Genomic DNA, 15465 nt, shown 5'->3' on the forward strand with positions numbered 1-15465 from the left:
AAGTCTAATGTAAATGAATATCAGCAGCAGCCTACAGTGGACATTTTGAATATATTCCTTCAAGGTGAATCTCCTTTCCAGATACAAGTTTCCCAGTGAGAGGAGGTTCTATCTCATAAGTGGTGGATCACCAGGGGATCACTACTGATTGTCAATCTGGGATTGTGTATCATTTTTATGTGCGAGGAGTGTATGATGTCTACGCCAGTGATTTGAGGTAGCCATGCCCACACTGTGCAATGCACTACCTTGATATCAGGCCTTGGCTTTGTTGGGGTTTTCATAATTACATTAGTGAGCTTATGGGGGTTTGCCAAACCCAATTCTAAGTCTCTGTGTGGTGCTTATCTATGGTTATGCAACCACTGTGTGGCAAATTATTTCTATTCTATGTTATAGTATATCCCCAAATGAAGTACAGCAACCCCACCTTGATCATATAGTTTTTGGGATAACTGGAGTGACTCAGCTGCTCACCCATACATGTGAGTTTAATTAAAGAAGGCTATAGGCTGTCAAAGAATCCTCGGGTCAGTAGTATTGGAACATTTCGAAACAAGCAAAGGAGTTGTAGAAGTATCTTTATTTTGATAAGTGCAATATGACCTGCCATTGTTATGGGTAATTTAATCCATTTGTCAACATTTGTTTCAATTAATGTGCCATAGTTCTCTCATAGTATTACTATCTGGTCTCTATGGATCAGTATCCCAAGGTAGCGGATGGGGTCGTCTTGCCATTGCAAGGATATAGCAGTTTTGACATACTCAGTATGTCCGTGAGCTCAGGTGAGTCCCGACCCATGACCAAAGTAAGTCATTTCTGCAAAGATGGGGTTCAAATTATAATCTGGGTCTCACACAAGGATTAGTAGGTCATCAGCATAGAGTTATGTCAGTACTCTCGTATCCCAATTGAAAATATCTGTTGCTGGGTGTTTTGCACAGTATACTAACCAGAGGCTCTAATGCAATTGCAAAAATTATCATGAGCAGGGAGCATACCTGCCTGGTCCGCCACCTTATCACGATTGGGTCGGAAATAAATCATTCACATGTACTCACGCCGTTGGACTAGTATAGAGTATAGAGTAGGTTTATCCACTTATACTCTCCACTTCTTAGTCTCATTCTACTCAGCTGAGCTCCCAGGAATGGCCATTCTATGGAGTCAAATGTCTTGGCTGCATTAAAAAACACAGCCACTCCCCTTTGTTCTGGGTCAGTTTTATTGACAACTGCGAAAAAGGGCAGAGATAATTGGCAGTAGATCATTGTGGTATGAACCCGGATTGTTCTGGCAGGACCAAACCATGCAGCAAGCATACCAGTCTTGCTGCCAAAATGTTTGCTGGGATCATATATTCACTATTTATTAATGACAGTGGTCTGTATGACCGACAATCCAGCACAGGTTTTCCGGGTTAAAGGAATACAATAATCATCTCTTCCCCCACAGTGGGCAGGAGTTCTCCCTTTTGGAGGGCTTCATTATATATGTTGATTAGGTAGAGGGTGAGGAGCAGTCACCATATTCCTTATAGAACTCGTCAGGCAATCCATCACTGCCTGGTGGTTCACTAATTGTGAGATCCTTAATAGTGCGATTTATATTCCCTGTCGTGATTGGGGAGGACAGTAGTTTTTGCACCACCATTCCCACCCACGCTAGTGTGATCTCCTCCAGGTACTTTGCAAGACCATCCTCATCTGTTTTATGCGTGGTGGTATAGAGTGTCCAATAATATGATGTGAATTCTGCAAGGATGTCTACAGAATGGATATTCTTCTCCCCTCTCACGGTTGCTATAATGGCAACATAGTCTGCGGCCATTTGGATATGATCAGTCTAGCAAGTGTATGGCCATATCTTTCACTCTCCCAGTACATCCAAACAGTTTCATATTTCGCCTAGTATTTCATCTTTCTATTCGCTTCATCTTGAAACTCATGCAGCTTCATTTGGATCTGCCTGAGTGTTTCGGGGTCATGTTTCACTTGCTATATCAGGTTTCCAGCTGTTTTAGCTTGCATTCTACAGGATTAAGACTGACTTTAATCAATTTTAAAATACCATTTCCCATCAATATATACTCTCCTCATATTACAGCTTTAAAGTCCTCTTATACAGTTCCACATCCTTGCACCAAGTTTTTGTTTGTGTCAAAGTATGTCACTATGACCAGTTTTATTTTTTCTCTAAAGACCATAGCTAGGAGCATGGTACGTTGCAGGTGCCTCATTTGTTGTGTATTGTCTGCCCCGGCAGGTGTAGTATCACGGGTGAGTGATGACACAGGGTTCGGGGCATATGTATAACATCATGCACCCATCCTAGTAGGTCTTTGGTCCATCCAGAAGTCCACCCTCAAGGCCGAGCCATGGACTGCTGAGTATTATGTATATTCCCATTTGGTGCCAGCACTTGTTCTCCAAAACTTCAACTAGTTCATGATTCTGCATTATATCAATTGATGTAGTTTGGGCGCCCTTATGTTGCAGAGACATAGTAATTTAGCTGACTAAGGTGTCGTGCAATGTTAGGTTGAAATCCCCTCCCACAGTTTTGGTTATGACTGAAGGCGAAGACATCATGCCATTATCATGCAATAGAAATTTTGGCCATTGTGATTGGGTCCATAGGTTGGCTATGGTAAAATACCCTTGCTGCAGTAGACCCTGAACTATCAGGTATCACCCCTCTGGGTCAGCCACCACTTGAAGGGGGCGGAAGTGCTGACTTTGTCTGGTAAGTGTGGCAACCACTCTGGAGTAAGTTGACTATGTCGCAATAAATATATTGGAGCACTGCTGTTTAGCCACATGTTGGCTTTTGTGAGGCAGTAGGTCAGTTTCTTGTAGTAGTAGGGCACAACCTGGTGTATTTTTCTGAGGTTGCTTGGGCCCCTAACGTTCCTTGTCATGCATTTCATGAGTGGGGGGTCTGCATTCATTCTCTCTAGTAGTGGTAGCATGCATTTAAGATACGCCCTGTGTATAGCTGTGTAAACCATGCAGTGGTCAGTCATGTAACTGTGCAGCCGTTTTAATCAGTTAACTTTCCATCCGTCCCCCCCTTCCCTGCCGATTCCTGTTGGATCAGTGATATATTCCCCCAGCACGCACCCTCCGTCTAGGCAGGTCAGGGAGTGCATTAACATATATTTGAACATTTAGCACATTGTGATGTGATAAGAATATATAGGTTGCTGATCTCGGAGATCTGTATTCTCATTTTCCCAATTTTCAGGCCTTACAGGCTCTCAGCAGTGCCCAAAGGCTGTGTAGGCCTCAATTGGAAGGAATGTGACTGTTTAATATGAGTCTTACCTCCACTCTCATCGCCACCATGGGGAGGGGCTGTATGGGCCATATTCCTTACTTGTGTGTGTGGGGTGGGGAATCATCACCGGCCGTCCCCACCGCCCATCCGCAGCACTGTTGCTCCAGGCCCAGCACACCAATACCACCGTAATCGAGGTCTGGGATGTGCGGCCTGGGCGACGGACATCATCATGCCTTTCTTCAGCGTTCCCCAGCTCTGCAAACACATAAAGGCACAGCAGAGGCCGCCGGGTGGAATATTGTGAAATTAAGCCCCATACTTGCAGTCTAAATGGAAGGGCAAGATGCAGGTATGTCAGTAATAGCAGTTGCTCAGCTACGTTTCAGCCATCTTTCTCGACATTCCTAACCACGCCCACTCGCTGGAATATCTGAGTAATCTTTATTAGACTCCATATCCAATGCCAGCTGTTTACTGCATTGCACCACACTGCTGTAGTTGTATGAAACTCAAACCTCATCTTTGGTTTTGTGTGGAACCAGACCACAAATGTGCATTTCTGACTGTCAATGGCCAGCAGAAGGCGCCGAGTTGGTCATTCATCTGCAGTGTGGAGTACACAGGAATTCGCTTAGTATATTTAGAATATTATAATCGTAAGGTATTGCTGATATCAAGTCAAAGTGTTTACTTTCTATTCTTTGCTTTAACTTTATTCCTATAAGATAAAAATAACTGTTGTAGGTTTAACCTGGTTATTTGGTAATTAATCTTGTTATATTTACTACAACAAACGTGCCTTCTATGATAACGTTTTAAGAATAATTTATATGTACCCCACCACTTCATCTCTATATAAAAGCTGAGTTACTTGTGGTCCTAACATTAGTAAAAGTTGCTCCTTTTCATGAACTAAGTGGCAGGAACATGTGAAAACAGAGATCCTATTTATTGTGTTCATTTGCATGTTTATCAAACTAATGGCATCCTTCATAATGCTTCCTACATCATTCCTATTTTCTCGTCGACCTTTTCTTTTTGTCACTGATCCCTGTGAAGTTACCTATGTTTGCATTGGTCTAATATAAACCATTGTCAAGAACACTGGCCAACCATTGTGAAGACACAACATAGATACCTGCATTTTCTTACTGCAACTAATTGTTTTTAATTGTTCTTTGGCGTTAAATATGATTGTGATATTAATATATCTAATTACATTCATAGATAATGTTTAGGCAAGAAGGCCAAAGCGACAGCAAGGTTATTGAAACTCCTAAAACATCTGCAGTCGTACTTCTTCCTGATGTCGGTGTTTACATCATCGAAGTGCGAGCCTTTAGTGAAGGAGGAGATGGAACAGCCAGTTCTGAAATACGAGTGCTGTCACTGTCAGGTATTTAAGATTTACATTACTAAAATAAAATAATGTGAGTATCCAAATTTCTAATGTTAATGTTATGTTAATGTTAATGTTAATATTTATTTATTAAGCGCTCGTACGCCCAAGGGCTTCATGGCGCTATAGAAAGGAACTCGACGCAGCAGTTAAAGGTAGAAACAAAACATCTCAGCAGTAAGCCTGGGAGAAAAGCCAGGTTTTGAGAGAGTGTCTAAAACTCAGAATGTTACCGCTCAGTTTCAATTGAAGAGGAAGAGAGTTCCAGAAGGATGCTGCAAGATGGTCAAAGCAGCAACCGCCTAGACGCTTTCTCTTATAAGAAGGGACACTCAGTAGGGATTTGTGAGCGGAACGAAGATTGCGAGTGGGATCATATCTAATGAACAGATCTCTAACAAACCTAGGGCCAACGTCATGTAGGGATTTAAATAAGATGCACCCTGTTTTAAAAGCGACTCGCTGCTCAACAGGCAGCCAGTGTAGCTGTTTCAACCCTGATCTGATAGACTGCCTTTTAGAAAGGTTCAGGATAAGTCTGGCAGCCTGATTTTGGACCAGCTGTAGGCGTTTTAGTTCTCCGATTTGGAGCCCGAGATAGATGCAATTAGAAAAATCTAGTCGCGACAGGACCAAGGCAATGATGATCTGGGTAAGGGCATCCGAAGAAAAGAAACAAGCAATTTTCTTGATTTTCTTTAGTTGAAAAAAACTGGATGACACCACCGCGCCTACCTGTTTTTTCAGGGACAGATCCTCACTGATATGTACTCCCAGACTTTTTACTGAGGATGACTTGGAGGGGGGCGCCCCCAAGCAGGATGGCCAGAAGCCTGGATTCCAGCTAAGTACACTCTGGCCAGGCAAGACCAATTCGGTCTTGCCGGGGTTAAGTTTTAAATGATTGCAACTCATCCAACCCTGGATGTGAGACATGGTATTTTGAAATACCTCCACTGAGTCCTTGGCGTTCAAAGGAAAGATGAGTTGCAAATCATCTGCATAATTGAAGATGGTAACTTTCGCTTTTCTTAAGGAGTACAGTAGGGGGCGTAAATATAGGTTAAAAAGTAAAGGTGATAATGATGAGCCCTGGGGAACTCCGCAAGCAGTGGAGATGGTGGGAGCTGTAAAGGTATCCAATCTTACAGCTTGAGTGCGGCCAGAGATGAATGAACGAATCCAGCTCAATGCAAGACCCCTAAGACCAGCTTGCTCGACACGGTTGACCAAGATGGAATAGTCAACCGTGTCGAACGCGGCCGAGAGGTCCAAGAGCACCAGGGCCTGGTGGATCCCGTTATCCGCGTTCCGCCTCAGGGTATTTTGTACCGCAAGGATAACTGCCTCAGTCGAATGACATGGGCGAAAGCCAGCTTGGTTGGGCTCGAGGTATTCACTTTCTTCAATAAATTTAGACAGATTGTCGCAAACATGAGCCTCCAGAAGTTTAGCACAGTACGGCAGCAGTGATATAGGCCTATAGTTGAGCGGGTCAAGCGGGTTTGCTCCGGCCTTCTTAATGAGGGGAATAAGTAGAGCCTTTTTAAGGTTGTTGGGGACTTTTCCCTGAGAGAGAGAACCATTCAGCATAGAGAGCATGCTCTCAGGAATAGCAGTTCCCACCTCTCTGAAGATGTGTGGAGGGCAGGTGTCATCGGGTGATCCCGATTTAACCCTAGTGAGCAGCTTGGGTAAAGTGTCACCATCAATGAGGGGAGAAAATTCCAAGGTCGAGGAATTATAATACACATCAGCAAAAAGGGGGGAGGACAAAGTAGTGGAGATACTTTGTTTTATAGTACAGATTTTTTCCAAGAAAAAGGAATTAAGTGAGTTACAAAGGTCCTGAGTGGGAGCCACAGAATGAGTAGTTCTGTCACTACCACTGAGACCTTCCACGATGTTAAACAATTCCTTTGATTTGTTGCGGGAGTTCAGAATTTTTTCCGAAAAGTAATCTGTTTTGTGTTTTTTGACAAGTTTCAGATAGTCCTTTCGGGCCCTGCAATAATTGGCTTTGTCTTGTGCCGAATAATCCGTTCGCCACTTCCGCTCCTTTTGACGAACTTCAAGTTTTAGAACCTTCAGGTGAGGTGTAAACCACCTGTGGGCGTCATTGGGGCGGGAGCGGGGAATATTAGAACAAGGGGCATGGACGTCGGCTACTTGGCGTAGCCAGTTGGAAAAGGCTTCTTCAATCCCATCAATGTCCTGATCCAATGAGGGGAGGGATGAGGTCAGAGTGTCAATAAAGGCTGAAGTGTCTAAATTCTTCCAAATTCTGACTTTCCCACCCTTCTGAAAAGGTTGCTTTCTACTTTTCATAATGATGACGGTGAAATGTATCAAAAAATGGTCTGTCCAAATACAAGGAGTAATGGAACTAATAAACAAGGGAACATTCTGTGACCATATTTGATCAAGGCTGTGCCCTTTTTCGTGGGTGGGTGAGTGAATCTGTTGGATCAAGTTCAGGTCTAGTAAGATCTCTTTCAACGCGGCTGCCTGAGTGTCCAGCGTAGTAGAGTTCAGCCAAAGATTAAAGTCACCCAACAACACGATTTTTTTATAATTGATGATTAAAGGGGCTAGATGTTCTGCCAGAGATGCCGCGAATGTAGGCATATTTTGAGGGGGGCGATAAATAAGGATCATTAATAGTGATCCGCTATCAGTATCCATTTTGAAAATCATATTGTCTGATCCTCTAAGGTCCAGAGATGGTAAAAGAGAAAATGTGTGGGTGTTGCGAATAATAGCTGCTACACCTCCACCACGTTTGTCATCAGGTCTATTAACATTTAAAATATAATAATTAGATGGAATAGCTGCTAAAATAAAAGGTAGAGAGTCTGCGTTAAGCCAGGTCTCTGTAAGGAGTAGAAGATCAGGTTGCTCGGCTTGTAACAAAAAGAATATATCCATATGGTGTTTAACCATAGACCTGGTGTTCAAATAGTAACATTTAAGCGTGGTCTCTGAATCCAGTATGGGTAGCGGGGGGGGGGGGGTAAGGATTAGGGCACATAGCTTTACCAGCAAGGTACTCAAGTTTAAGAATGCCATAGGTAGCGGCCCGCTTAAGTACATACGTTGGTAGAGCAGGGACCGAATTATCAGTGGGTCTAAGCTGTCTCAGGTCCTGGGAAGAATATGTGTATAATTGGCCGGGGGTTCCAGCCCCTAGCCCCGGTCGGCCGCGGACGGGCGCAGACGGGCTTGACTTATGCGCGACTTCGGCGCGCATTCGTCGCGCCCGCTGCGCTCGTCCGCTGCGCTAATGCATTTGCATAGTTGGGTATTAGATCTAGCCTGTAGCTGAGTGGTGCACAAGTGCTGATCTTAGCTGCCCAGTACCTTGAAAAACCCACAAGTGGCTTACACTTACATGTGCTTGACTGAACACTTGGCTCCCCTATTGCTCCTCCATTCAAGTGACCATGATGAAAAAGACCCTTCTTATGCATCCAGGCCTAGACAGTGACCCAAATGCCATAGTAAACCTAGAGAGGAGCTATACAGCTCAAAGCTCTTGTTCATTGTAAAATCCACTGCAGTGATGCTTAAAGGCAGATATGAAACGACATGAAATACCAGCATTTGTAAAGCGCACAGCTACCTCCCAAAAGGTGTCCCATCGCTGGGGGCCATCTGGAAGATTAAGCGAGCTATTGCCAAGAGTCACATGGTGCTGGGCTAACCTGCCACCGGTGCTGGTGATCGAACCTCGAACCCCGTGGGCCAGAGTCAGGCACCCTAGCAGCTGCGCCACACCTCTTCCATATGTGCTTGAGTTGTTTGGTACGTCCAAGGTGCATACAAAATCTCACCAGTGAGCTGTTTGGCAGTGTTGTATTGGTCCTTAGACTTAATCCCCACCTCCTTTACCCCTCTTCTGATCAACCACCTGAAGGGTATCAATACAGCAGAACAAAGTAGAGCTTGTTTCTAGCTTGTGAATACTTAGCCCAGGTGACCCTCCAGGCCTATTGGAATTTACTGAGGCATCCTTCTCATCTTGATTTGAAATACTTCTGGATTTATCATGAGTCTCCCACCTAAACTAGAAGTGTTGACATGTAGGTGGATAACAGGACCCGAGTAAGTAACACATTATTAAAGAATAGGATTTGAGGTTTCAAGGATTCTTCAAAACAGCTAAAGAAAAAGATCAAACTATTTCCAATGTTACTGTGGTGGCCTTTGACGCAGAGGGAACATACACGTTCTACAGGCAAGCATTTCATCTACTCTAAGGTCATGAGCCATGATGTGTGCATGATGGGGCCAATGAGTTGCAGCATATGTGTACTGTTGTAGGGCGATGAGTGAACATTGCTTGGGCTGACGTGTCTTAAGGTGAGAAATGCTCAGCCATTCATATGGCTTCAGGCTGTGTTGCACCATAATGGTACAAAGAGCTGTGCCTAATATGTATTCTTTATGTATGAGGATGGGTGATTAAAGCTTGATATTGACATTCTTTCTAGGTACAAATGTTGAACCAGCTATATGTCTTTTAGTAGTGATGTGAACTGATGGGCCAGAAATTGGAGCCCAGACATACTGTTGAAGTGATGGTGGTGTTGTGCTCAAAACAATCAGCTGGATGTAGCGATCTCCTGTGAGAGAAAAGCATACAGATAGGGAAAGGAAATATTTCCAAAAAGAGATGCATCAAACTAACATCAGCTATTTTGTTATGCTCCAGATATTAGTAGCCTTTGACTAAATGCTTAAATTGCCCTTGGTTGCTTTTCATTTGATTGTGATTCATTCAAGGCAAGGAACCCCATCAGATATCACCAGCCTATCGGACTGAGGTGTACACCCACTCTGGTCAATCGCCACATGGAAATGGTGCGGCTTCTCCATTCCGTGTAATGCAAAACTCGAGATTGGTCTCAGCCAGTGTCATGGAAGGAAAGGCTATCAAAGGGCTGGCAAACAGTCCACATGTAGTGCAGGATTAGATCTTGGCTCTCTCTAAAACTGACTTGGGCTAGACCAGAGTTGTAGGAGGATGGAAAAATAATTCTGGAAAGCAATGGTAGTCTCTTGACAAAGGTGCATTCATCCTCAAGCTAAAACAAATTGACAGAAATGACAGGTTTCATCCATTGAAAAAAAGGCCCATGCAGATAATGGCAGAAGATTTGACAAGGTACAGAATGATGTACATCCACTCAGGTGCCTCATTAGACCCCCTACCCCAACCACACCTTCCCCACAGGACTGTAGCACATCAGTGCCATGCTTACACCAATTTTAAATATGTCCACCTCTTTGGTAACCTTCTCAGACGCTTGGAAACAAGCAGCTGTTCTCCCATTGCTGAGGAAACCCTCTGCAGAACCACCAGTGCTCCCCAACTACAGATCGATTACCCTACCGCAATTCCCAGCGAAGGTCTTAAAGAAAATTATCAACAGATGCCTCACCAAATACCTTAATGACCATAAACTTCTCAACACCACTCGGTTTGCTCTCAAACCCTACCACAGCAAAGAAACCACCCTAATTGCCTCGCAGATGACATTCACATGACTCTATTCAGAAGAGATGCAGTGGCCCTCATCCTCCTGGACCTCTCTGCAGCTTTTCACACAGTCTCACTCCCAATCCCTATCCAATGCCTACATTACATCCATCAGAATCCAAGGACACACACTCCAAAGGATCTGCTCTTTGCTGACTGTAAGGAGCCGGACAGTTAACCTGCCAGTGTACACCTCTGAAATCTGCGACCTGTTCTGCAAAGATCCTTCCGGAGCCCGACCCTCTTCATTTCATACATGATCCATCTAGCCAGCATGATCCACTCTCACAACATCAACATCTTGTTGACATTCAACTCTCTTCCTCATGGACAAGACATCTAGTATCCAGACCAATTTTTATGCCTGCACGACTGAAATCGCATACTTGATGAAGACCAATTGTCTAAACCTTAAATACAGAAAGGACCGAAATCTTGCTCTTCTGGAAGAACATTTCACTATGGGAATCCACCTTGTGCCCAGCAGAGCCCAAACCTAGTACCTTGGGATTGTCATGGGCCTCAAACTCAACATCACGGCCCAAGTTAATGCTGTCACTGTCTCCTGCTTCCATACCCTGAAGGTGCTGAGGAATATTTTCAAATGGCACCCACTTAGCACCTGGTAAACTGTCACACACATCGTCTTCACAAGCAAGCTGGACTAAGGAAACACCTCCTTGCCGGGATCAACAAACAACTCAGAAAGCTGTAGACCATTTAGAACTTGGCAGCCAGAATCACTCTCAACCTCCCACGGTGCACCTACATAAACACCACACCTAAGGAGCTCCACTGGCTTCCCATACACAACCTTTACAAATTCAAACTCGTCACAAACATTTTTAAGGCACTACATAACATTGGCCCAACATAACTCAACAATCACATCTTTTTTCACAAACCTTACAGACACCTCCACTCATCTGGACTCCTACTTGCTCACATCCCATGCATACGGAAAACCAGATCCAGTGGTCAATCCTTCTCCTGGATTGCTTCTAAAGTGTGGAGAGACCTACTACTACACATAAAGAATCTCCTCTTCACTCATTTAATTTCACACAAAGCTGACTATATGCCTTTTCGAGCAGTCCCATCAGGCCCCAGGTTTGTATAGCCCACACCTGCTTATCTCCAGGATTATCTCCCGGGTGATAGTGTGCACTACAAATCTGCATATCGTAGTATAATGTTACAGGATGGGCACCGCCCCCTGCCCCAGCACAACCTCTTTTCATGAGATAAAAATGTTCATTAATCTCAATATGATTACATACTTGGAAATATTTTAATACTTAATGCTTTATTCACATTTTTGCAACCATTTCTCTGATTACCACCTCCCCTGGTATAAGATATTAATTGTAATTTCATAATAAGAGTACGCTGGGCCCCACTGAATTTCCATGACCCTTACTCAAGAAGGCATCCTAGAAATTGACAACTTAAGATTGTCAAAAGGGGGCATTTGAATTTGCCTAAAAAAATAGAACAGCTAACAACCTAAATATCAGAGACCAGTACTTAACTAGATAGCAAACAGGACCCTTTGTTCTAGCAAGAGCATCATATAAGATTGAAATTAGGAGTGAGTTGGCAATATGTTTCTATCTCTACTCGTCCAAAGACCAATCACTGTCTCATTAATCTGGTTCCAATATCTTTGCCTCCACAAGAAACTTCTAGAATGGTACCATTGCAGCATTCTGGTCAAAGGTAACCAATTCTGACGAGTGTATTGAGTCCACAAATGTTGCTAAGTGATCAGGGTCCTCTTTATGCTTGGATCTATCATTGATGGCAGTCAACATTGTTAAAGGTTTCAAAAGACCATACTAGATAGCCCAATTCATTAAGTCTCAAAGCCAGACAAATATAGGAAATTGGCTTACTGGTTGAGAGGGGGAAACCCTACTCAAGCATCAACCACAATCTCTGTCAGGGAGAAGTCACAAGTAAACCCCAAGTCAACCTGTGCTTAAACATCTAGTAACTCAGCACAAAAAAGTCAGGCTTAACTAGGAGGCAATGTGTAAAGTATTTATGCTGCACTTCACCAGTAATAAAGTAAAAATACACAAAAGAAAAATCCCACACCAATTTAGGAAAAATAAAGGAAAATGTAGTAAATTAGTTGAGAAAAAAACAACAAATGTCCAATCAGTAGAACCAGAGATATACAATTGTAAAGATTTAAGTGAAAATAGTGCCTACAAGCACAATGCTCCAACTGTGATTATACTGTCATGCCAGGACAAAGTTCAAGCCGACCACAATGGAGCACAGGCCGAATATAGAGACGAAGGGGCATATTATCAAGGACAGGCGATACATTATCGCCGCTTTTATCGGCAGGAAACTGCCGATAAAGCGGCGATAATGGCCTTGATAATATGCTCTATGAATTCCAATCGAAGCCCAAGTTAGAAGTGTTCACATCTAACAAGCGCTTCGATTGGAATTCATAGAGCATATTATCAAGGACATTATCGCCGCTTTATTGGCAGTTTCCTGCCAATAAAAGCGGCGATAATATATCGCCTGTCCTTGATAATATGCCCCCAAGTTAGGCCAAGTTAGGCCTGTTGAACAAAGGATGGATGAGGACGGCATAGGTAGACCCAACAGGGGCTTAAGAGTGACAAGTTGCTACAAAGTCACCGCCTCGTCCGATATCTATAACGCAGTCCAAAAAAAGATTATAAGTCTTAGGCTAAAGGAAGCCGGGGACTCTTTCTCCCAAAAAATATTTAGACTGAAGACACATAAGTAAGTGAGCACTGGGTATTAGTGGATGAAACATGTTGACCAATCACATGTAATGTTGTGGATAGTTAACACGTCCTAAAAACATCACCACTTCATTTTTAATCTTGCCCCTCTATACTCCACCCACAATAAAGCTACTTTTTGGGATACAGGAGGTAATTTTCGACACCACCAGACGTATCCCATTAGTACTTTCCCTCGAGAGGATGCAGTACTCACAAAGGGAAGCGAGTACCTAGTTATGAAACCCAATGATGACGCCATCCAATGATACACCAGAGTGATGATTACTTACACCACCACAAATGTCAGAGATTAGTTGAGAGTTTCGTGTCAGCACTGAGAATACCTAGATCCCAGTTGACCAGTAGCGCTCACTCACCTTTGATTATGGCTGCTGAACAAAGTACCTTAAATCCTGGTTGCGCAGTGTTGCGAGATCTTGCTTCAAGGGTACGCCAGTTTCGAGGAGCTGCAGAGATGTGATATGGAGTCCTGCATCAACATCAAGGATGCCATTAAGAAGGGACTTGCAAAGCAAACTGCAGCGTCGAGGATGCATCATGCAACGATGGTTCAAAGGAGACTGCGCACTGCGATTTGAGGTTCTGTGAAGAGATTTGTCACACTGCTTTGGTTCTGCCCACAGGACCACAGTTGGGCTGATAGAGCACTTTCAGGCCCACTTTAAAGGTTCCAGGGCTGGGTGGCACCATTTGTAGGTCAAAACCCACAGCAGGTAGATTCCAGGTGCTAGGTTCACGATGGTTAGAACCTTTTTCTGTTCCTGAGGCTCTGATCAGGAGTTCAGCCAACTAGCCATTGGAGTCACTCTGGAGGTCCTGGGAACAAGATGCAGGTCCAATCTTTCTCACTCAGGCAGCAGATTGGCAGTCATACTTGCAGAGTAGCATGGCAGTTCTTTTAATTCTTCCAAAGGTCCAGAGGTATACTGAAAAGTTGGGCCTGAGGGTCCACTATTTATAACAGGTGCCCACTTTGAAGTAGGAGAAGGTTCTGAAGGCCTCCACCCCAGAGATGCTTGGAATTTCCTGCTTCCCTGCCCTGGCCCCAGGTTGTCTGGAGCAAAAAAAGCCTAGTGTCAAACCTTTTGTGAGTGCAAATGGGGGAGGTGACAGCCCCTCCACATCATCAAGTCAGTGATGGTCCACTGTACACTTCTACCTATAAAAGTTTAATAAAATACTTTGAACTTAAAAAAAACCAGGAAGGTAGAAGGCAAAAAACGTTGGCAATGACCCTGCCGCAAGGGCCAAGTCCAACACAGCCATCTCTCCTGTTCAAGTTTGTTTCATAGAAAAACTCCACTACTATGTAAATCTTATAGTCTCTATACTGATAATGGCTATAGAGGATTATAGAGTCATGATGTTGGCTGCAAAGAATAATCTGTAATGGCTGCTGATGACATAGGAAACATGCTAATATTTGCCTGGGGTCCTTTGCCATTTGTGCATAACTTGAACATGCACTCTGAGCTCGTTGGCGTTCTAGTAGTGGTTCAAAATATTTTATAATTATTATGGTTATCCCTGCACCTCCTCTACCGCGCTCTGTCCCACACGCCTCACCACTTTTTGTATGTGGTGCCCGCCACTGCTTTAGAGGCATTGATCCCTGCTTAGGAGACTTTGGTAATTACCACTGTATGCCTTTGCACACAAGTTGCAAAGCCTTTCAAATACTCCTGACTCTTTAATACGAATATTGATAACACCTATTAAGTTAGATAGCTTGGTTAAAAGGAGCTCCCTGTCTTATATCTTTGTTGAAACACTTTAACAGCAGCAAACAGTTGAGCAAATATCGTGTCTGGGTACACCAACCCTCTTATCAGATGACATGTGGCACTTTTTCTGAAAACTTTTGCAACCGACAGTGGCAATATTTCCTTCTCTTGGTGGCCTTGGTGCAGGCAGACGTCAGCTTCTCAGCCATGAAGGTTCTCGAGAGGTTTGTCTTCTCCGTCTCAATCTATATACTTCACACTTCTGCACTCAATGAAGCAGATAAACGTGTTAGCAGCCTTTAATGAGGCAGCAGCGAGGATATCAAATGGTTCTTGTCTAAGAGAATGCACCTGTCGCTGCCTTTATATATTCACAACACCAGCCAAGTCCCTCTCCACTTTTCTTTGTTGTTTGTCATCCAGGGCGTATCAGCTTGAGTTGTAACAAAGGCTTGATGTAGTATGTGCTTAGGGTGAAAGATAGCACGGGTAATCGAATCACAATAAAATAAAAGATGACTCTCCGGCTTTGACAGTATGTGAAAAGGCCTAATGTCTCAAGTGCATTTAAGTAAACTAGACGAATCGATCACTATCTGATCCCTTTTGTAAATGCATCTCAGTACTGTGCTGCAGCAGGCACACATTTTGATCACATGCCACCACTGCTCACTGATATGACTCTGCTATAAAGAACAAAGGTGTTTAAAAAGAAGA

General features: G+C 43.7%; 1 protein-coding gene across 1 annotated transcript in view; it reads left to right on the forward strand.

Moving 5' to 3' along the window:
* The window catches only part of CNTN5 (contactin 5), a 2147338-nt gene that overhangs the window by 2092838 nt on the left and 39035 nt on the right, over positions 1 to 15465 (forward strand). The window contains exon 25 of the mRNA XM_078656993.1: positions 4513 to 4681. Within this exon, the coding sequence (XP_078513119.1) occupies positions 4513 to 4681 (169 nt within the window). The remainder of the gene's footprint in view (positions 1 to 4512; positions 4682 to 15465) is intronic.

The sequence above is a fragment of the Lissotriton helveticus genome, chromosome 8, assembly GCF_964261635.1.
Source record: "Lissotriton helveticus chromosome 8, aLisHel1.1, whole genome shotgun sequence".
NCBI lineage: Eukaryota > Metazoa > Chordata > Amphibia > Caudata > Salamandridae > Lissotriton > Lissotriton helveticus.